This window comes from Heliconius melpomene, chromosome 18 (assembly GCF_056956725.1).
Source record: "Heliconius melpomene rosina isolate 202511_hmr_F chromosome 18, ASM5695672v1, whole genome shotgun sequence".
Lineage (NCBI taxonomy): Eukaryota > Metazoa > Arthropoda > Insecta > Lepidoptera > Nymphalidae > Heliconius > Heliconius melpomene.
The window spans coordinates 9,722,659-9,744,554 of NC_140406.1; the positions used below are offsets into that span (position 1 = coordinate 9,722,659).

The 21,896-nt window shown below is 34.3% G+C and overlaps 4 protein-coding genes across 6 annotated transcripts in view; 1 reads left to right on the top strand and 3 right to left on the bottom strand.

Annotated features, from left to right (window-relative positions):
- The window catches only part of gogo (thrombospondin-1 like protein golden goal), a 150,928-nt gene that overhangs the window by 61,842 nt on the left and 67,190 nt on the right, over nucleotides 1-21,896 (top strand). The window lies entirely within an intron of this gene.
- On the bottom strand, nucleotides 6,368-9,169 carry LOC146529491 (uncharacterized). The gene is made up of 5 exons (XM_085201920.1): nucleotides 9,124-9,169; nucleotides 8,661-8,880; nucleotides 8,359-8,552; nucleotides 6,812-7,012; nucleotides 6,368-6,414 (listed from the first exon to the last, which is right to left on the bottom strand). The coding sequence occupies exons 1-5, from the start codon at nucleotides 9,167-9,169 to the stop codon at nucleotides 6,368-6,370; spliced, it is 708 nt and encodes a 235-aa protein (XP_085058046.1).
- On the bottom strand, nucleotides 9,995-12,785 carry LOC146529492 (uncharacterized). Its single transcript, XM_085202476.1, has 3 exons — nucleotides 12,689-12,785; nucleotides 11,019-11,274; nucleotides 9,995-10,520 (listed from the first exon to the last, which is right to left on the bottom strand). The coding sequence occupies exons 1-3, from the start codon at nucleotides 12,783-12,785 to the stop codon at nucleotides 9,995-9,997; spliced, it is 879 nt and encodes a 292-aa protein (XP_085058602.1).
- On the bottom strand, nucleotides 20,083-21,332 carry LOC146529493 (uncharacterized). The gene has a single exon (XM_085202474.1). The coding sequence runs from the start codon at nucleotides 20,940-20,942 to the stop codon at nucleotides 20,355-20,357; it is 588 nt and encodes a 195-aa protein (XP_085058600.1). The 5' UTR covers nucleotides 20,943-21,332; the 3' UTR covers nucleotides 20,083-20,354.

A 21,896-nucleotide genomic window follows, 5' to 3' on the forward strand; every position in this document is an offset into this window, starting at 1 on the left:
TCTTAAGAGACTTTCAACACAAAGTATGTACTCTACACAATTTATTAATTTTTATTTATTAGCATAAGTGGGAACGCCTATCAAAATCGATCTTTTTCCTTATTGTTTAAGTGCATCAGCCCTATTTTGTTTGTTTACTTTCTCTTGGCGTTAATGGATTGAGCCCACAAATGGCTGTTACTGGACTTTTGTTATCGTTGAAGATTAATGGAATGGAACAATATTTAATAATTCTGCCAAAAATAATTAATAAAAGATGAATAATTTTGACAAGACGTTTCAGAAGGAAATATAAAAAGTAATTACATAGAACCCTTTCTATGTAATTACTTTTTATATTTATGATTTGTTTGGTTAAATAAAGTACTGAGGTCGTGGGCGGTTGAGCGGTTGTGGTTTCGATTGTAGGAATCGAACCAACATTCGGGGGAATTAATTATTTTAATTTCCTTGCTCTGTAGCTCTGAAGTGGATAACGAATTATTTTGATATCGAGTTCCGTCCACGCTCTATGCGGGATATAGCGTGAAGCTATAAAAAAACAAATCGATTTTTCTGACTCAGAAAATATGTTCATATATATTTCCTGAAATATAAAAACATTTCTCGTTCTAAAAATAACTAGCGCCGTTCTTACAATAATGTCAGAAATTGTCAGTTGAATTGTTCTTTTATGGAGGACTTATTGGTATTCGAGATTCTTGTGAAGAGAAATCTGAAACATTTTTATAGTTTACTAGCGACCCCCTTGCGGCTTCGCCCGCTTTTACTACTGGATTATTCATATAATGTATGTTTGCAAAGCACCTAAGATAATGTGAAAATTAATTAAACTCTGATGCAACCCGCATTTTCGTAGTTTCAATAAGGATTTTCCAATTGTTTTACACAGCAAGGATTTTTTAGTAGGTACCGTAATTTTAAATCTGTGCTATTAATCTTTTCAAGTACTTATTAAAATATATTTAAATGACTATTTTTAGATAGTTAAATGACTATTTTTAAACGGAAGAAATTATAAACAAAAGTCACCTACTAATAACTACTACAAAAAATATGAAATCAAATATATCGCGCTGAAATAATACATTCAACTCCAATTATCCAATACGTGCAAACGCATCTAAATCTTCGTTGCTATAAAGGCAGGCGGGTTTTTTTTCGAGCTTGTGGTTAATGCTGAAGAGGGTATTCTGTCCCTGACGAAAAGCAAGCACTACGTGGCTGCCTGTCAGGAAAATTAAATAGAATGCATTGGCCGGGAATCGAACCCGGGCCGCCCGCGTGGCAGGCGAGCATTCTACCACTGAACCACCGATGACTGCTCATGACGCGCTTGTATAAGCAAAACGTCGCGGCGCGTTTCGCAGCAAGGATGTTTTGATATTGTAACAACTTCTAAAGTACTTATTAAAATGAAAAAACAGTAAAAGACAGTTTTGATCTACATTAAATGGCCAACGTAACTAATATACTTATTTATATGCTGAGAGTAAGGGATAAGTGAAACTTGAGTCGGCACAGCTGATGAGGCAACGGCGTGATGTGTCAACAATTAAATGCGTTTTTCTCTAAAACTATTCGCAATTTCGAAATAGTGTAAACAGAAAATTTTATCTTCGTTTAACGTAGAAAATTAATAAAGTATTTTAAAGGATAAGGATTAATACCATTATGGAAAAATATCCCTCACAATAAAAAATATATTGAAATTACTATTTTTAGACAGAAATATGATCACTACACGTTATCCTTAAAAGATAAAAATATGCTCTCGCGGACTTTTTTGTAGATCTTATTAAGAGGAACAATACTCCAGTACATTATTTTCATGTAGTACTTACCATTAAAGCAGCGCATGCGCGAAAGTGTCTCAACGGGTAGACACATTTATCGTATTTATGTTAATTTACATAAGAATTTACAAATAATAAACTATATATAAACCTTCCCTGAGAAATACTCGACCTAATGGTGAAAACCGCGTCAAAATCCGTTGGGTGGTTTAGAAGAAGAAGAGTTAGAAAGTTCAGACAGACACGAAAAGCGACTTTGTTTTATAAGATACTAGCGACCCCCTTGCGGCTTCGCCCGCTTTTACTGCTGGATAATTCATGTAATGTATGTTTGCAAAGCACTTAAGATTTACGCATTTTCGTAGTTTCAATAAGGATTTTCCAATTGTTTTACACAGCAAGGATTTTTTAGTAGGTACCGTTATTTTAAATCTGTGCTACTTATCTTTTCAAGTACTTATTAAAATATATTTAAATGGCTATTTTTAGATAGATAAATGACTATTTTTAAACGGAAGAAATTATAAACAAAAACCTACCTACTAATAACTACTACAAAAAATATGAAATCAAATATATCGCGCTGAAATAATACATTCAACTCTAATTATCCAATACGTGCAAACGCATCTAAATCTTCGTTGCTATAAAGGCAGGCGGGTTTTTTTTTTTGCTTGTGGTTAATGCTGAAGAGGGTATTCTGTCCCTGATGAAAAGCAAGCACTACGTGGCTGCCTGTGAGGAAAATTAAATTGAATGCATCGGCCGGGAATCAAACACGGGCCGCCCGCGTGGCAGGCGAGGATTCTACCACTGAACCACCGATGCGTGTAAGGCAGGCGGGCGCGGCGGACTCGCTTGTATAAGCATAACGTCGCGAGGCGCGTTTCGCAGCAAGGATTTTTTGATATTGTAACAACTTCTAAAGTACTTATTAAAATGAAAAACAGTAAAGACAGTTTTGATCTACATTAAATGGCCAACGTAACTAATATACTTATTTATATGCTGAGAGTAAGGGATAAGTAAAACTTGAGTCCATACTGCTGAAGTGTCAACGACGTGATGTGTCAACAATTAAATGCGTTTTTCTCTTAAACTATTCGCAATTTCGAAATTGTGTAAAAAGCAAATTTTATCTTCGTTTAACGTAGAAAATTAATAAGGTATTTTAAAGGATAAGGATTAATACCATTATGGAAAAATATCCCTCACAATAAAAAATATATTGAAATTATTATTTTTAGACAGAAATATGATCACTACACGTTATCCTTAAAAGATAAAAATATGCTCTCGCGGACTTTTTTGTAGATCTCATTGAGAGGAACAATACTCCAGTACATTTTTTTCATGTAGTACTTACCATTAAAGCAGCGCATGCGCGAAAGTGTCTCAGCGGGTAGGACTTTATTCATATTTTTCGTATTTATGTTAATTTACATAAGAATGTACAAATAATAAACTATATATAAACCTTCTACGAAAAATACTCGACCTAATGGTGAAAACCGCAATAAAATCCGTTGGGTGGTTTAGAAGAAGAAGAGTTAGAAACAACAGACAGACACGAAAAGCGACTTTGTTTTATAAGATATAGGATAGGACTAGTATAATTCCTTTCTAAATATATGAAGGCTGGGATATTTTACGATGTTGTATGTTATGAAATGTCATTGTACTGTAATGTTATATATTGAAGCCGTCGTAGCGCAGCATTTCAACCGTCCGTGGACCCAGGGGTCCCACTCATAAAATCTTTGAAGTTCCAAACCCACCATAGTAGAAGGCAAGATACGGTCAGGAAGTCATTCTGTAGGAATCCAGGGCAGTACGCGGGAAAATAAAGAAATCGTTGGCGGTAGTTTGATATAATAATTATGTCAACTGACAAACGAATGCCACCTCAGTCTACTCGTGACCACGGACTACTGCAAAGTGCTCGAAATGTCGGGTTTCCCAAAAATATATAATCTTAAATATACGCGATTAATCCGGTTAAAATAGTTTCATCATCATCATCATCATTCATCAAAAGATTTATATGAATCGACGTTAAAATCACGTGAAAAATATTAATATTTTTGGCACGTAATAGGTAAAAGTATACAAATACCTCTTTCAACCAAACACTGAGCACATATTCGATTCACATTGTTCTTTTATCTCATCTAAATCGCCAGGACGAAAGTTATTTCCGTCTAAGTAAGCATAAAGCTTGTCAGGATTGAGCGATTTCCTTTTACAAATTTGAAGAAATAACGTTTTGGGTAAGTTATTTTCTATATTTATTAATACTTAATATAAAGGTTTTGAACCGTCGTGTTGAAGTGATACAGAGTTCGACTGTAAACTTATTCGTGGAAATGGATATATCTAAAAAACATTTTTTATTATTTACAGCAGAAAATATTGTCATTAGTTATAAAAAACCGTATAAAATAGTAAAAGAGGAACTTTAACGCATTTATATTTTATATTTCACAATATGTAGGTGGTATTGTAAAATAAAATATCGAAAACGTTTAGCCTGAAAAGCGGTCGTTGTCGTTGTAAAGTTGACATGTAGTATAAATCAATAATCATATTTGTGTGCCGTACAAACATTGAAATTGTAAAAAACACTAACAAATATATTTCGTTATTTTATCGGGTACAAATCGAATATTTTCATATATATCTGTATATTATTTTCTTATTTTTTTTTTTAAGTCTATTTTTCACTGACCGTAGAACCTTCTTTTCGAAGTTAAGACTTTTCCCACTTTCCGTCGAATGTTCGAGGCATTGCCTGTTGAGTGGCGGAACACAACGCCGCGTTTTTGCTAAAGAAAATAGTTTAATTAATTTAATTAAAATAAAAGTTTTAAAATACTGATTACACTAACAAAAGTTATCTACGTTGGCTTTATAGTGTTCTTCCTAAGATATCAATAGCATCATTATAATGCATATGCATTATTAAGCGCTAGAACATTCGAGATAACGACTTCATTGAAGAGACGACGTCTCATTATTCGTGTTTAACACAAAGCTTTAAGTGGTACTGGATCTTAGAAATTATACTTTCATTTGAAAATTATATATTTATATTTTAATAATTGATACGTTTATCAATTGTTAATATTAAACGGAACAATTGAAATATATTTCTATGATATTAACAAAGATTACCAAAACAGAGCGAACGAAGTGCAAAGTAGAGGAATCAAGCTAAATTTAATACTAAATATTCAGGTCTAATGGTCTCTTGGAGTAAGAGTTTAAAACCAGAACCTTGTATTGACTTAAATTTTATATGTAATTTTATATTTGACCACCGAGGTGACGCCGCAGATGAAAGCTAGTTAAATGATATATTAGGAAAGGATTAGAATAAATGGATTAATTATTTTATGTTTTTGCATTGCTATTGCTTAAGTTTGTTTTTGATCCAATATAAGAAATCTATTTTAAGACCCTCTGTTCCGCGCTATCCATTCGGGCTTGACATTGCATGTCGATTGGTGAAATTCAACGCCGCACTCTGTCTTTCTAGAGCACATAGCTTAATGCAATTAATCTGATACCTCCTGGTGAAGCTATATTTCTGCAATTTTGTAAATATTAATGATAAAATTTGATTCAATTTCATTTCGTTTGCGTGCAAAAACCGGAGGTAACCTACTGACAAGTTAATAATAAGCTAAGTAAATTATTAACTGCATTGCGAATTTTATTGCAGTTTTATTCCTGCATTATGATGAGATTTGAAATATTATTACTGGGATTTCTTAATTATTGATACTGTACTACTACTAATGTCTCAGGTAAGAAGACAAGGGGCGACGTTGTCTTCCAGCAATAAACTAGCAATGTTTGGAAAATTCGGTGGAAAGAAAGGAACGGAGTGCCTTAACACTGGATTGTGTCTTAACATAGACTTGTAAAGAAAACCATAAATAAAATATATTTAAAAAAATGGATTTTGTTTTAAATATCAATGATATTTCGAAGTAGTTATCTTCTATTATATGTATTTCGATTACATTGTAGGATATAAAAAAATGTAAGAAAAAAAAAAACTAAATTAACACGACAATGTTTCATACGCTATCAACAAGCTGTCCGACAAACTCAATACCAATTAAGCGTATAATTACTACATAGAGGGTAGTTCAAAATTCTCATTACACGAACGACCCGACGGGAGTAATTTTCACTGAATCTGCCGTAAGGTTTTCGATTTGATTTTGAGATTGCTTTCCATTGATTGCTACTGTGTTTACAATACTGTAATGAACATGGGTATAATAGCCGTTACATTTGACTTGTATACAATATTATAAATATTAATTGAATAATAACAACTTTTAATTTAAAATAAGAAAATTTTAGGAAAGTGACTTTAGCAGATTTGACTGTACTCTATTTAACTCTTAATATTGAACTACGGAACCCTAAAAGTAAGTATGTAATAATACAAGATAAACCATACTTAAGTATTTTGTTAATGAAAAGAAAATTAGACATAAATATTTAGAAAAGTACAAATTGTTATTTTATTTGTTGACAACAGAATATAACTTTAATTACACGTTCGATAAATGCCGTGATGATAGTTCTTTTTGAAGACGATCTGAAATATATAAATAATTGTATGTAAAATATTGTAATATTATAGTTAAAACTTTATTTATATACATAAATAAAATCATCTGCACGCTGTATTCACATATAAATTTTCGATGCAGTGTGTGTGTGGCGGAACTCAACGTCGGGCTTTTGACTTGGTGAAAGAGCAGAGAAATGAAAAATCCCACGAGTCAGGGGGTCGAACCCGCAACCGTCGAGTTACAGTCACACCCCTGCGCCACGATGGCCTCCAGGCAGTGACATATTTTCACTCCCTTTTCCGCTTGCCACCTGAATTTGAGATACTGGGTGTATCGTATCTAGACAGCCTACCAGACTTAGAAGAAATATAATTAAGAGTAAAAAAAATATATGTAAATATATGAAAAAATCACACTAACGATAGTTACTAAGCCCAGCATAATAGTTATCTTTCACCAGCCAAAAGTTTATAAACCATTGAACTATGCCTCTACAGCTGCAATATGCGAACAAAAGGGCTATCCAGCTCGTGTCGTCTCGATCTTCTGCATTGTAGGGAAACGGCTTACTCATTCTTTTCACGTTGTTCTTACTGGTGTCAATATATCGAACGATTGCAACTAGAAAAACATTTTTTTATAGGATCAGCATTAGGAGCAAATAAAATCAATTTAAATCTATAGGCCGTCGTGGCGTAGCGGCACAAGGGTGTGACTGTAACGCGATGGTTGTGGGTTCGATCCCCACTCGAAAAAGTGAAATATTTATTTACATTTATATTTTCATTTCCTCGCTCTGGTGTCGAGGCAAAGAGCGGCGTTGAGTTCCGCCTTTCCGCCGTTTCCGCGCATTTTGATGTTTTATTTAACAAATAAAAAAAACATATCATCCTGCCATGTATTGAATTTTAACGTTTAATTAAATTTCATGTAACCGAGAAGCGTACGCTAACTACATATGGAATCAGTTACAAGCCCAAATTTTTGGCCATCTGAGTATAAAATATCCATTAAATACTTAGTTATTCCGGGTGCTCGATCTAATATCGTCCCTTCCGTCCCTTCGAGGGCAGTCGAGGAAAATTACTAATATGTTAAAATCTACCGTACCAGTCGCCAGGCCCTTATTAATAGCCTTTATCAAAAATTGAGTTTTCTTTGCCATTTTGTAAACCTTTTTCGTTTATTGAATCAACTTTTTGTCTTTTATTTATATTTGATACATTTTTATCGTGTATTTTTTAACTGACTTTAAAAACTCGCGGCTTCGCCCGCATACCACACATTTTATTACGCTGCATTTGCTAACAGATTGATACATTCAATGATGAAAACTATGTGGACGTCATCGGTGGAAAGTGCACCTTTGCGCCACCATATTTCAATTCCTCGAATGAAATATTATTAGTTACTAGTAAGGTGCACATGCTCTAAATTTTGAAATTTAATCGATATTTGGCTATAAACCTTCCAACGCTTAGTTAATAGGGTAAACTGATCAACACACCATCATATTGGATTATATCAAGTTTGAAACATGTCAAAGCCTGAAGGCATTTATTAGGCAGTTTCTTACTAGCTTCTTACTTATAGCTGGTGGTGTTTCCCATTGGACTAATAATACTCGTCTAGTTGTTTTTTTTAGTTTCACCTTTATCATGTACATAGCATGGTAGACGGACGAAAGATACTCAGTAATTTACTTTCAGCTCTAGCGTTGTTGAGCTGAAAGCTTTTCTCATCTGTTAAGTTATGAGTGGCGGAACTCAAACGCCGTGATTTGTATTGTTACCAAAAAGAGAAAAAGAAATAATTCTTTCCTCAACATTTCTTACATTACGACGAACTCAAATTATTATTAAGTAAATAAAATTTTACTAATACATAAAAATGAACTATTGGTAGTTTCTTAATTCTGTCCTAGAAATGCGATAGAAAAAGAGTATAAGACAGAGTTATTTACTTACTTTCATTTTTAGTATTTTCAAGGTCATTTATAAAGAGACCTAAATAAATCAAATCGACCAACAGAATTGTCACGCCCGCTATAGTAAATGGCACCAGAGTTGCATAATAGCCGCAAGGTCTCCTTCCGTGAGTCAAGTTGGCAACACCAAAGAGAAACCACACTACATGAAGGCACAACCAAAGTTGAATTTTACTAAAAGAATAAAAAAATATTTATAGCTTAAACATTAAAATGTTAAGAAACATTAAAATATAAATATAAAATAGAAAGAAGTAAAAGAAGACCAAAATAAGGACTTACTGACGAAACTGTGATGCCACTTTATTCTGGACGGGCCAAATAATAGCAGATCTGTATTCAGTATTAAAGTTTACAGTAAAATTGTAGAAATACAATCGGCCACAAGCTTCAGGATCGTATAAGTATAGAAGTTTCATTAAGGTTATTTCTTGGAGCTCTGAACTGTCTGGCACGAAGCGACAACTGAGCGTCCAATAACTTATTAATATGCAAATTAATGCTGAAAAGTAATATTTTTATTATATTATACAAACACGAAATAAACTAGATAGAAGTTTTCAGCAAAGAGATGAGAGAAGTTAGTACTGGAACTTGATGACTTTTCGCAACACCGCCAATCGATTCTAAATTGAGTGCAAAATTGAATCTACAATCCTCAAAACGCTAAATAAACAAAAACAACACTAGAACACAATTGCTACATTTAATACAATCCTTAGTTATCAAACAAGATTAAACTTACTTTGATAAAGTATGACGACAATACTCCAAATCCTAAGGGAGCTCATCGTTGACGGCCATTGAAGACATTTCCATTCAATTAAATGTCAATTCTCCAATGCTTAACCTCATTAATGCGGAATTTAGAATAAGCGAACAACAATTTCAAGTCGGTCATGAACAAATTAATAAAATTACTCACTAATTAGGTCATCTTGGTGCAGTGGGACAACGTCTGACAGTAAATTCAATCGTTGTGGGTTCGATCCCCAATCTAAGGAATGAGTTATTTTCATTTTTGCGCTCTGGTATTAAGACAATGCGCGGCCTTTAGTGACTTAATAAGAAATGGAGAATGGAGTGTCTTAACACTAAGTTCTTCCGACCTATCCTACTATATGCGGGATACACCGTAGTATACCTAAAGAAGGGACAATGTTTAAATTCGATCATCAGCTCTCAAGTTTTCCAAGCTTTGATTACGCATTTCGAAAATTAATGGACCTGTCCCCTTGTAGAAGTGATAACGAAAATTTTTCTTAATGCCTGCGCCTTCCTTCAAATTGAATTTCTCAAAGTACAACCTTTTTTCATTTCGCATTACCGAAAGTAATATCTGTGATTAATTGTGGGTATCGCATTTTACTTAGAAGTTGTGATAAAGTGACTCGAGTTTTTGAATTCCATTTATTTGGAAGTTTAATAAGGCTTAGCATAAATATCTAAAGATAGCGAAATTTTTAGTGACATTGATTGACATTTAACTTTGTGAAAACAAAATAAAATAAAAGCTTTTAATTATTTTATCATTTTCTCATCTTAAAGAATAGAAAGAAAGAAATTAATATTACAATCCACTTCGCTACACATATTTAACCCATAAGGCTCATCTATCAGTAAAAAAACTTAGAATTTGCAGATCTTCTTGTAACCGGCTTATATTCACCAGCCCTAAAGTATAACACTTTATCATCGTTTGGCTCTGTGTAATTCGGTTCTGGTATCGGCCTATTATCCCCGACTAGAAGTCTTTCTTTGACTTCGTGCTTCCTTATTTTACGTCTTATCAACTGTAGGATTCGACAGCAATATATATTTATAGCTAGAATTACACCTCCTCTCAACCAACACGAACTGGCTGCTATTGGTAGCCACCCACCAAATTCATCGTATCTATTTATTGTCATTTCAACACTCCACCCGCTATATCTAAGAATCATTCCTTTGGTTAGGCTTTGCTGAATATGGGCTATGTAGACTATAGCCATCGAAACGTCGAATAAAATAATGAATATACAACTGTAGAAGGTGACAGCGATTAGAATTTTTTGAATACGCCATGTTGCTAGGAATGAAATTCTCAGTAAAATTGCTGTGAGCATCCAAAGTAAATGGATGTAAGCACTTATCTTAACGTACCTGAAATCATTCATTAACAATAAATATGTTTTTAGGTATCTGCTTTTCTTACTCGAAGTTAATAATTATGCATAATCCAATAGATTTATTTTTCAGCTCCACGTTTTATTCCGCAGAGAAAACCCAATGTTAGAACACTCCGTTCTAGATTTCAAGAGCTCAACGCTGCGCTTTACCTTTACTAAAGTGCGGAAGCGCAAGTTCATGTTTACACGCGCAGTCCCATTGTGCCAAAAAGGCCTCCAATCATAAAGGCTTAAAATTCGATGTTTTATTTTTTTAAGTATCATTCTCATAAACACACATGGTGAAGAAAAATATTTTTTAAAAAAGGTATTAAATTTTTGAACTTAGTGAGATTTGAACCCGCGCCACATGGAAACCATCCAAGTGCTCTGATCGCTAAGCCATACGTTCTTATCCAACTACGTCTAAATTCTTATGCTTTTCAGTAGGTACTAAAATAAAAAAAATCTTAGAAAGACTCTTATACCGTACGTTCTAGTCTTAGTAGACAGTTTGGTTGAGACCGTGACGAAAGCTGGCATCCATTCAATAGGCAATATATTGAGGCCATATGTGTTGTTGTTTAACTTCAAATTGTTGATAGATTTTGAGGATCTCAAGTGATATCCGCATGCGTGTGGATCGTACAGGTACATAATTCTAAATAACTTGTCGTAGTCGTAAGTGGAATGTTCCGGAGACCAGACGCAGAAAGTAACTGTAGCTGATCCTATATAAACTATGACGCCTGTGAAATATAAATGTATTATTAATAGTTCAGTAATTGTTTATTATTTTTTTAGCTTTACACAGTCCTCCCACCTGTTAAGTTACTCTGGAGGAAGTATACTAATGGAGAACGAAGTGGCGTAACACTAGATTCTCCGGTTCCCTCTGCCTACCCTACTATGTGCGGGATACAGTGTGATAGTAAAAAAAAAATACTAATAAACGGATAGTAAAAATTCATAATCTAGCCACCCCATAAAATTCGAAACTGTTAATTAATCCTCTTTTAAATAACAACCGATAAAATAAAATATATGGGAATTTTCAAGCGGGCACGATTTTATTTTAATGTTTCAATTTCAGTCAACATTTTCAATGGCTTTGCTAGGCGTGTACCGAAATACGCTGAAACGATATTTCGAGAACATTTTAAATTACTTAAATAAAGGCGATATAAGAAATTAATGCAATACGAAACATCACGATATCGATATTGACAAGATTAAAAATATGTTTGCATATATATTAATCAATTAATTTTGTCCTTATTCTTTTTATTGAATGACTCCTCCTTACCGATGCGAGCGAAAATATTAAACATTTCATTCTCTCGAGTGGAAATCGAACCCGCAACCTGTCGTGTTTACAGTCGCACGTTTGTGCTCCTGCACCACGACTGGTCTCAAAATAATAAAATAAACGCTATTATATGTATATTTGAAACGGCACTGTATTCCGCTTTCTAAAGAAAGTTTACTTAAACTTATAAGAGGGATAGTTTCAGCCGCTGTTTGCAACTGAACTGCATTGCGGATAAATTTCAGTTTCGAACTAAATCTTTCATTTTATTTCACTATTGTGCTATAGTTTATAGTTCCTGTGACGGTAAAATTTGAATTAATATTAAATGCCTGCCTTAGATGATATTTATAATTTTTTTTTGTCTATAAAATAAAGGGATATAATTTTTTAAATAATTAAGATTACAAAGAAAATGTGTTTTATATATTTTTTTAGCTTCACACTGTATCCCACATGTAGCAACCCTGTTGTATAAGGGCTGACAGAAAATAGTGGTAATACACTCTGTTCCTCACGTTCGAGACATTGCGTCTTGAGTGGAGTGAGAGGGCGAGGAAATGATAATAATTCATTCCCCTGAGTGGGAATCAAACCCACAACTGTCTTGTTAGTCAAACGATGTGCCTCCTTGTCTTTATTATATACTAAGTTTATAATTGTACGTTGTATCTACAATAACTCAATAATTTTTGATATAGCGTGTTTAGACGTAAACGTTTATTATTTTTATTTTTTTATTTTTATTTATTTATTTAAAGTAGTAACTTCTACATAAATTTTAGGCATATAGGATATAATAAAAATTGGCTAGACTAAGCTACGTACAGTCTTTAAAATAAAAATAAACTTACACTGGAAAATAAACCAATATGAAATCCAGGCACAATGTCGTTTATCCTTCGGCAAAAGAGACACTTCCTCTAATGAGATCAAACTATCTCGTAACATCTTAGTTTCTTAAAGCTTTCTTAGCTTTATTGGCTTAAAAACTAATTTTCTTATAAAAGTATTGAAAAGATTTTCGATTTACTCTTAGTCTTGTGCATTTTTTATATATTGACAGCTGTCAATGTATGTACTTTGTCAGCTGTCAATTTTAACATTTTTAATTTTTTAGTTGCGTAAGTTTGCTGAATTCAACACCATGCCTTGTTTTGATAGAACTAGGATAATTTAATGATATATCCAGATAAAAATAGTAAAACAAATAGTAAAACGACTTGTAATAGTACTTTTATATAAAAAAAGAAAAATCTAAGCAACACAAAACAAACTAGACCAATTGTAAATATTAATTAAATGGGAAACGATGAAACCGGAAATTTTTTTTTTTATTTATTTATTTATTATTAGCGTATACAAACTTACTTACACTAATAATATTATATTACGATCTAGCCATTACGTTGACTAATGAGTAATTTAATTTTAACCTACTTTTATAATAAACAATACTATGCTAAGATTGTGTCCATTGGCACTTTTCTTATTGTCTCTATTTAAGGGGAAGACACTTAGTTAATGTGTTCTTTATATTTACGATTACATTTTCACCACTGAACTGTTATGCACTACACTAACTCGAAAGGTTTAATTCTTTTGAGTCTTCTCACTATGTCCGTGTTGTCGAGGAGCTGGATTGCCTCGACGTTCACATGATGATGAAGTCTGTGTTCGTGAGCTTCTGCATATTTCTTAATGACTTTATCAACGAACTCTATACTGAGGTCCCTGTGGAGGTCGTCATTTCGAATATACCAAGGGGCACTAACTATTGCTCTAAGTACTTTATTCTGGAAACGCTGTATGATATCTATGTTACTTTTTTTGGTACAGCCCCACAGCTGTATCCCGTAGGTCCATACTGGCATGAGGACTTGTTTGTATAGTAAGATCTTGTTCTGAACTGCTAGGGTAGAATTTCTTCCAAGCAGCCAGTACATCTTATTGTATCGCATTTCTAATTCCTCTTTTTTCTTCTTAACATGAGCTTTCCAGCGTAGTTTAGCATCCAGCGTCATGCCCAAGTACTTTGCTGTATTTTGATAAGGTATTATTTGGTCATTAATGAATATGGGGTGATATTCATCTCTTTTGTTAGTAAAGTTAATATGAACCGACTTTGTTTTATTTAATTTAATTTTCCATTGTTTTGTCCAATTGTGAATTTTGTTCATAGCTTCTTGAACTTTTTTGGCTGCTTCTGCATGAGTTTTTCCTACTGCCATTATGGCAGTGTCATCGGCAAAAGTTGCGATAGTATTATTTTCTAGTTGAGGGATATCATAGGTATATAGTAGGTAGAGAACCGGACCCAACACACTTCCTTGTGGTACCCCTGCTTTGATTTCTTTGATATTAGAAAAATAATTTTGTTGTCTTATTCTAAACGCCCTATTTAATAAGTATGATTTAATTAAATCTACATATTCAATGGGCAACACTCTTTTTAGTTTCAATAATAAACCTTCGTGCCATACTTTATCAAAAGCTTGTGCAACGTCAAGAAAGATAGTAGTACAGACTTCTTTATTTTCCAATGTTTTCTCAATGAGGTTTGTTATTCTATGAACTTGATCAATGGTTGAGTGTTGTTCTCTGAAACCAAATTGATGACCTGGAATGAGTTTCTTACTCTCCAGGATTGGCTTGAGCCTTTTTAAAAACAATTTTTCAAATAGCTTTGACATAATAGGTAGAAGTGAGATTGGTCTGTAAGATGTTATCTCTTGGGGTGGTTTCCCCGGCTTTGCTATCATTATTACTTCAGCTACTTTCCATAGATCTGGCACACATTTAAGTCTAAATGCAGCATTAATTAAGTTCGTTAGTTTAACTATAGCTTTTCTTGATAGGTTATGTATTATATCTCCTGAGATTAAATCAAATCCAGGAGATTTTTTCCGGTTAATTTTTTGTTTTATTTCACGCCAGACTTCTCTAGGTGAAACTAGTTTTATGTCTTGACTTTCATCACAAGAATTTAATGGAACAGGACCCTGGTTTTCATTATCTTCGTTCGGCTTAAAGATATTTTCTAGATATTCTGCGAATGCTTTAGCTTTTTGCTCATTACTTACGGCCCATTTTCCGTCTCCCATTTTTAATGGTGGAATCTGGGTAATAGGTCGTTTCAAGTTCTTAGTAACTTTCCAGAGGGAATAGTCTGTACTTCGGTCGTTAGTTAGACTTTGTAGGTTACAGTTTGTTGAATCACTGTTGTATCTTTGTATTTGCCGTTTTAGTTTTTTTGTGAGATAATTCAATTTGTTCTTATCTCTCGGGGATCTAGATTGATGCCATACCTTACGCTGATGGCGCTTTTCCTGAATAAGCATTGTAATTTCTCTAGGATAGCAATTTTTCACTTGTCTCTTTTTAATATACGGTGTACTTTCCCATGCACACTTCTGTATAATCTTAACAAAGTTATCGACTTCCATATTTAGTTGTTCTGGAGTCTTCAGCGCTATTTTTAGGTTTATTTTGCTGTCCAAGTTTATTCTGAAGATCTCCCAATCTGTGTGCTTGTTCGTTAGTGTTGAGGTTTTATCCAAGTGTGAAATATTTTCATTTATTTCTAAATATATTGCAGAGTGATCTGAGCTCATATCATAGCTTTGTTCAATTCGTAGGTAATTTGGCGATATGTTTTTAAAAACAAAAAAATCGATCAAGTCAGGAACTTTGTTCGGGTCAGTGGGCCAGTAAGTAGGAGATCCTGTTGAGATTACGTCACATTTCTCTTCTCTTACTGCACTCATTAGCTCTCTTCCTTTTGTATTACTTAGTCTGGAGCCCCAGTATGTATTTTTGGCATTAAAATCACCGCCAAGTACGAACCTATCTCCTAAAGTTTGAAGAAACGCCACGTACTTTTCTTTTTTAATTACATGTCTTGGTGGACAGTAAATTGCTGCTACCGTGAGTGAATATCGTTTTGTCTCTATTTGAATTGCCACAGATTGGATGTCTGGCTCTTCACATTTATTTATTTCCTGATGTTTGATACGGTCCCTTACGATAACTGCACTGCCACCTCTACTTTTATTATCTGGGTGTAGTGCATGGTAGAGTTTGTAACCTCTCAGATGTATGTAAGATTGTTTGGTAAAATGTGTTTCTGATACGAGACACAGGTCTATATTTTCTATATCTAGGACTACTTGCAGTTCATTTTGTTGTTTTAATAGTCCATTGCAGTTCCAAGCCATTATTTTAAGTTTTCTAATCATTTTTTGTGTATGGTTATAGCTGTTTTAGTGCTATTTTCGATCTCTTTTAAACGCTCATCGAAATTGATCATGAGCTTCAAGATTTCATCCAGTTTGTCCTTTTTTGGGTTGTTTTGTTCGCCTTCACTCTGTGTTACTATGGGTTTTTTTCTAGTAGCTTGGGCAAAAGACAATTTTTTATTTAAACCGGTCGTTATGTTATTTGCTTTGCTTGTAGTAAGCTCTCTTGCTTTCGATTCTTGCTGTTGTTGCACAGGCGAAGGCTTTTTTAATGTTTTATTACGCATTTTTTGCATTTCTTTGGCGATCGTGCAGCCTCTGTAATTAGCAGGGTGTGGTTCACCGCAGTGTACACATTTTGGTTTTTCTGTAGATGGTTTTGTACAGTCTTTGGTAAAATGCTTACCAGTACACTTGACGCACCTAGGCTCTTTGGCACAGTACTTTTGTGTATGTCCATAAACCTGGCATCTTTTACACTGGGGAATCAGTTTTGTAGATCGGAGGGGTTGTATTTCAATGGCGCATCCTAGGATATATTTTATTTCATGGATCCTTTTAATTTCTTCTTCATTGCTGAAAGTAAGAGTGAACATGTTGAGCAGCTCCTTAGTTTTCCAACTCAGTTTGTTTACTGCATCCTGTATTTTGAAACCTTTAATCTTAAGATCTTCAACAATTCTATCAGGCTTGCAGGTAAAGGGTAGTTTCTTTACTATTACTCTAATAGGTCTTTCCTGCTTATTTTCATAAGAGTGCCAGAGACAATTATTCTCTGTCAACTTCTTTGTAATGGAGCGATATATTTCACCATCGCAAGCATTTATTTTGACACTTCCGCCATTCAACATCTTAACGGTGAAAGTGCCAGCGGTATGTTCTATAGACAGAAAGTCATAAAAATTTTGGTAATTTTCCACGCCGTCTACTACGATAGGAGGTGGTGGGGCGATTTTTCTGACATTTTCTTTTATTTTATTTTTGGGTGATAGCTCAGGTGACGCGTTCAATTTTCTTTTTTTTCTAGTCTTTACCCTAATCCACTCAGTTTCTTTGGCCAGTTCTTCTTCATCAGTCTCGTATTCCGTCTGTTGTGGCGCAGTATCCATTGATGTTGATGGAGCCTGCATTGGTTTTTCTGCAACACATTGTAGCTGTTGCTGTAGAATTTCTATTTGTTTTTTAAGATCTACTACTAGATCTTGTAGTTTTATTCGCTCTTCCTTTTCCTCTCGGTGATGACATTGAAATTCTTTAAGTCGGGCATATAACGTATGTTCCAATTCCGTTGTTAGGATTATTCGATCTTTCGACGGTGTACTCATGTTTAGGCTGTAATAACTTCGCCTTAACAATATGATTTGTCGTTTGAGCAATAATTATCTAGGTCATAATCGCAGTCCGGCCGCCTCGACGGCTTTGTTGTGCTGCGTTAGCACTTTGCACCGTAGGTGCGCGCGTTTGCGTTTGACACGGCTATTCTTAGTGAAAATCGAACGATCACTGATCGAACGATCACTGAAACCGGAAATGAAAATCGTATCTACTAATTTCCGTTTATCCAACAAATATTTTATATTAAATGCAATTTTGATGACTCGACTTATATCATAAATTCTTTGTGTCATCAAAATTTGTTTACTAATTTTTCAACTTTTGAGACCATTGTGGCGCACCGGCACAACCGTGTGACTGTAAACACGACAGGTTGTGGGTTCGATCCCCACTCGAGAAAGTGAAATATTTATTTACGTTTATATTTCCATTTCTTTGCTCTAATGCTGAGGCAAGCGCGGCGTGGAGTTCTGCCCCTCAACACAGAATTCAGCCTCCAGAATTCAGCAGAAAGTGGAGAACGGAGTGTCTTATCACTAGTTCCCTCTGCAGACGCTGCTGTGTGCGGGATACAGCGTGGAGCTGATTTTTTTATAAAAAAAAGGTAGATCTATAAAAATATAAAAACAAAGTAAATCAACACCCCTTTCCAGTAGAAACTAAAAACCATTCGTTTTCCAATAGCTTCCCATTAAGAAAGTAATTAACTTCTTATTTCCCTTATAAAACGTTAAATGTAATTAGAAACAAGTAGTTTACAGCTCAATAGCTCCGTTTAATTAACTGGCCGTTAAATGTGTTCACACAGACGCCTGACGCTACTAAAAGTATGGCCTTTTGGTTAGCTGTAGTAAAGAAGCCCAAGGGATTAAGTCTATACATATAATAAAATTGTAACTGATCGCCCTCTGCATGTGATTGATATATATGATACTAGCGGTCCGCTCGCGGTTACACCCGCGTGAACTATGTTATTATTAATTTCTGTCTCCATGACTACGTCCTAGTGATGTCTATGCAAAATTTGAGAATCCTAGCATTTGTAGTAACGAAGTTTCATACAAACTTTTGACCCCAAAAACAACCCCTTAGAAGTCGAATATTGCAAATTCCCGTCTTAGCGAGCACCTACGTCCTATAAGTAACTCCTATGCAAAATTTGAGATTCCTAACACTTGTAGTTTCTGAGATTTCGTGATGAGTGAGTGACCTTTCGATTTTATATATATAGATAGATAGATGAGGAAAAAACATTTACGGGGCATTTGTCAGTGTTATTAAGACTGAGCTGCCAAACTAGTGATTGTTTATTAAATATAGATATTAAATGCAGATATTTTTATCAAAACTCTCGCTGTACGTACGCTTTTGCCATCTATATATATAAAAGGACTTGTCCTCACTGACTGAGGTAAGACGCACGCACAGCCGTAACCGCTGTGCGTAGGAACGTGAAATTTGGACAGATGTTTACTTTCGTAATCTGGGCATCCACTAAGAAGGGATTTTGAAAAATTTTAACCCTAAAGGGGTGAAATAGGGGTTCAAAGTTTGTATGGAAAAAAAATTAAATCGGCACCGATTTTTATAAAATTTTAAATTTAGATTTTTAAAAGTATTTAATTGAACACGTGTTTCATCGTTTTCTAGAATTCTCCCCCTAAAGGTGCAAATAAGGGGTTGAAAGTTTATATAGGTTTTTTTTAAATCGTCACCAATTTTTATAAAATTTGAAATTCAGACTCTTAAACGTATATAATTAAACACATGTTTCATGGTTTTCTAGAATTCACCCTCTAAGGGTGCAAATAAGGGGTTGAAAGTTTGTATGGGTAAATTCTTAAATCGCCACCGATTTTTATAAAATTTGATATTTAGACTCTTAAACGTATATAATTAAACACATGTTTCATGGTTTTCTAGAATTCACCCCCTAAGGATACAAATAAGGGGTTGAAAGTTTGTATGGAAAAATCTTTAAATCGCCACCGATTTTAATAAAATTTTAAATTTAGACTCTTAAAAATATTTCATTGAACACATGTTTCATGGGTTATTAGAATTCACTCTTAAATACGCAAGCGAAGCTGCGCGCGTCCGCTAGTCTTTAAATAAAATAGCGAGAAAACATGTATTTGGTAAATATCCTGGCCTGAATTCTAAGTGCAAATGACAATGTTTTCTTTTAGGCTAACTGGAACAAGCATATAATGGAATACTTGTTAGAATGCCCAAATACGAAACGCTATTGTTATGTTAGAGTTACAGGTATTACATAATTTCACGTCATACCTAAATAGGAGGTTACATTTTTAGTATTTACATTTACTTAAACAAGGCGGTCATTGCTTAGTGGAAAAGTCTGTCTGTAAAAGCGTTGGTTTTAGATTCGATCCCCATTGATGGGAATAATTATATTTTAGTTATTTTATTATGCTGTGACACCACATCACAGACGAATATTGCAAAACGATGTAGAATTTGTTCATACGGTTAAAATAACCCGAAAATTAGCGTTCTTAAATATTTTGTTTTTCAAGAAAGGCGGTGACCTACTTACGATTTCTTACATCATTACCTTTTAAGTCACATTTTTTAAAGGATAAAATAATAATAAAAAATGTATTGGGACAGGAGGAAAACGGGTCATTGAAAGATTATATCATTTTGTTTAAAACTATATTGTCATTTCGAGTTTCGTAAAATAAATAATAAATAATAATAAATTAATGCTATTCAATTTGGAAATAACATGATATTTTTAACAAAAACTAAATATTTATGATTTGATTGAATTTCAGATAGGTTTTCCATATTGCTGTAGAGTCCTTATAAAACGTTTTAACACATAAAACTGAATAAAATGCTAGAGCCTGTTTTAAATAATCCTGACACATTTAAATCCTTAATTTGAATAACATTCATTTATGAGATTTATATTCTTTCATTAAAACAGTTGCACGTAAGCGGAGTTCTGGTATTGGGGCACTGTGTACACGAAAATAGGCGCTCGCTCTTCATTTCTGTATTGCAAGCGCGCGGTGTATGCCATATTGCGAATATCGTTTTCGGTTTCGAATTGTACTCTCTGCAGCTGAGAGCCAGGCAACAAAACGTAATATGCGCCCTGAGAACTGATCACTTCAACGTTCTTCTTCGGTTCCTCTTCTAAATTTTCCTTCTGTTCTTCTTTTTTGGGTTCTTCTACCTTTTCTACTTCCTTGTCTTCCTTAGGCTCTTCTTCTTTAGGTTCATCTTCTTTAGGTGGACCGTATTCCTGAGGAGGGGAGTATGTGTTAAATGGTGCTCCGTAACTGTCAGCTGGAACTCCATATACGGTTGCTGGTGGAAATTCCCTACGTGAAGGAAGATCGAACGCCTTGGATGGTCTATATCCCGCTGCCGGATAAGGAGCATCTCCTTCAACAGCCTGGCCATCCTCTTGTCTCTGGAATCTGAACCTCTCCTGTCTGTACGAAGGTGGCTCAGCGACCGCCACAGCCGCTAACAAGAGGATTGACACTAAAGTGTTCATTGTTGTACGTTTGGATGCTTGCTACTGAATGATGCTGTGCCACATACTACCACCGCTTATATACTTATCCCGAGATTAGTTTCCGACTTGCCCGGATGTGTCATCTCCATCGATATTCTGTTTGAGTGGATCGTGACATTGGCCTCCTAAGTGGTGATCAGTTGTGTAACGACCCCGATTAGGTGAACCTGTCATTGTTCATTGCGCGTACGTGACGCGGTTCCCAACTGTGAACTTACGAAAATGCCTAACGAGGTGTTTTAATATTCATGACTCGTGGGGAAATCGCTTTCTTTCACCGCGACTAATTAGGTTTTACAGGTTACCGACGAGTTTTTGGTAAATTGTAACTGATAACAATTAAAACTTCGACACTATCGAGTACAATGGCTACTTTAATTTATGTATTGAGGATTTCGCCTTCAATTATACAACGATTTTAATTGGTAATGTAAGTTTAATTATGTCATGTCCATTTTCTTGTCGATTATAATGTGTAATATAATAAGCTTGAGTTGTTTTGTGTGGCTATAAATATGCTAAATTTGAATTTAGCGATGGATACTCTTTTATGTTTTCAAAAGTTAAAAATTTATAGTCAAATATTTAGAAAGTTTTTTGTAATTAATCAATATTATAGTTGATTTAAAAAATTGCTGTTTGCTTAATAACATTTTTCCTGCAATGCTACCACCACACATATATGAATTATATTACGTTGACAAAAATAAAATAATGTACATATTTTAACATATTTTATATGACAATCATAAAAAAATGTATATCCCACATTTTTAAAATATGACACGATCGTAAAAATTTGACGCACGCAAACTTCGCTAGCTTCGTTCATTACGCACCCAATATGGCCGCCTGACGTTTAATTAGGCGGGAAAATGGTGATACATATAAGAGCACAGATAATAAATAACTTGGTGTTTTGTTGCAGAGGTT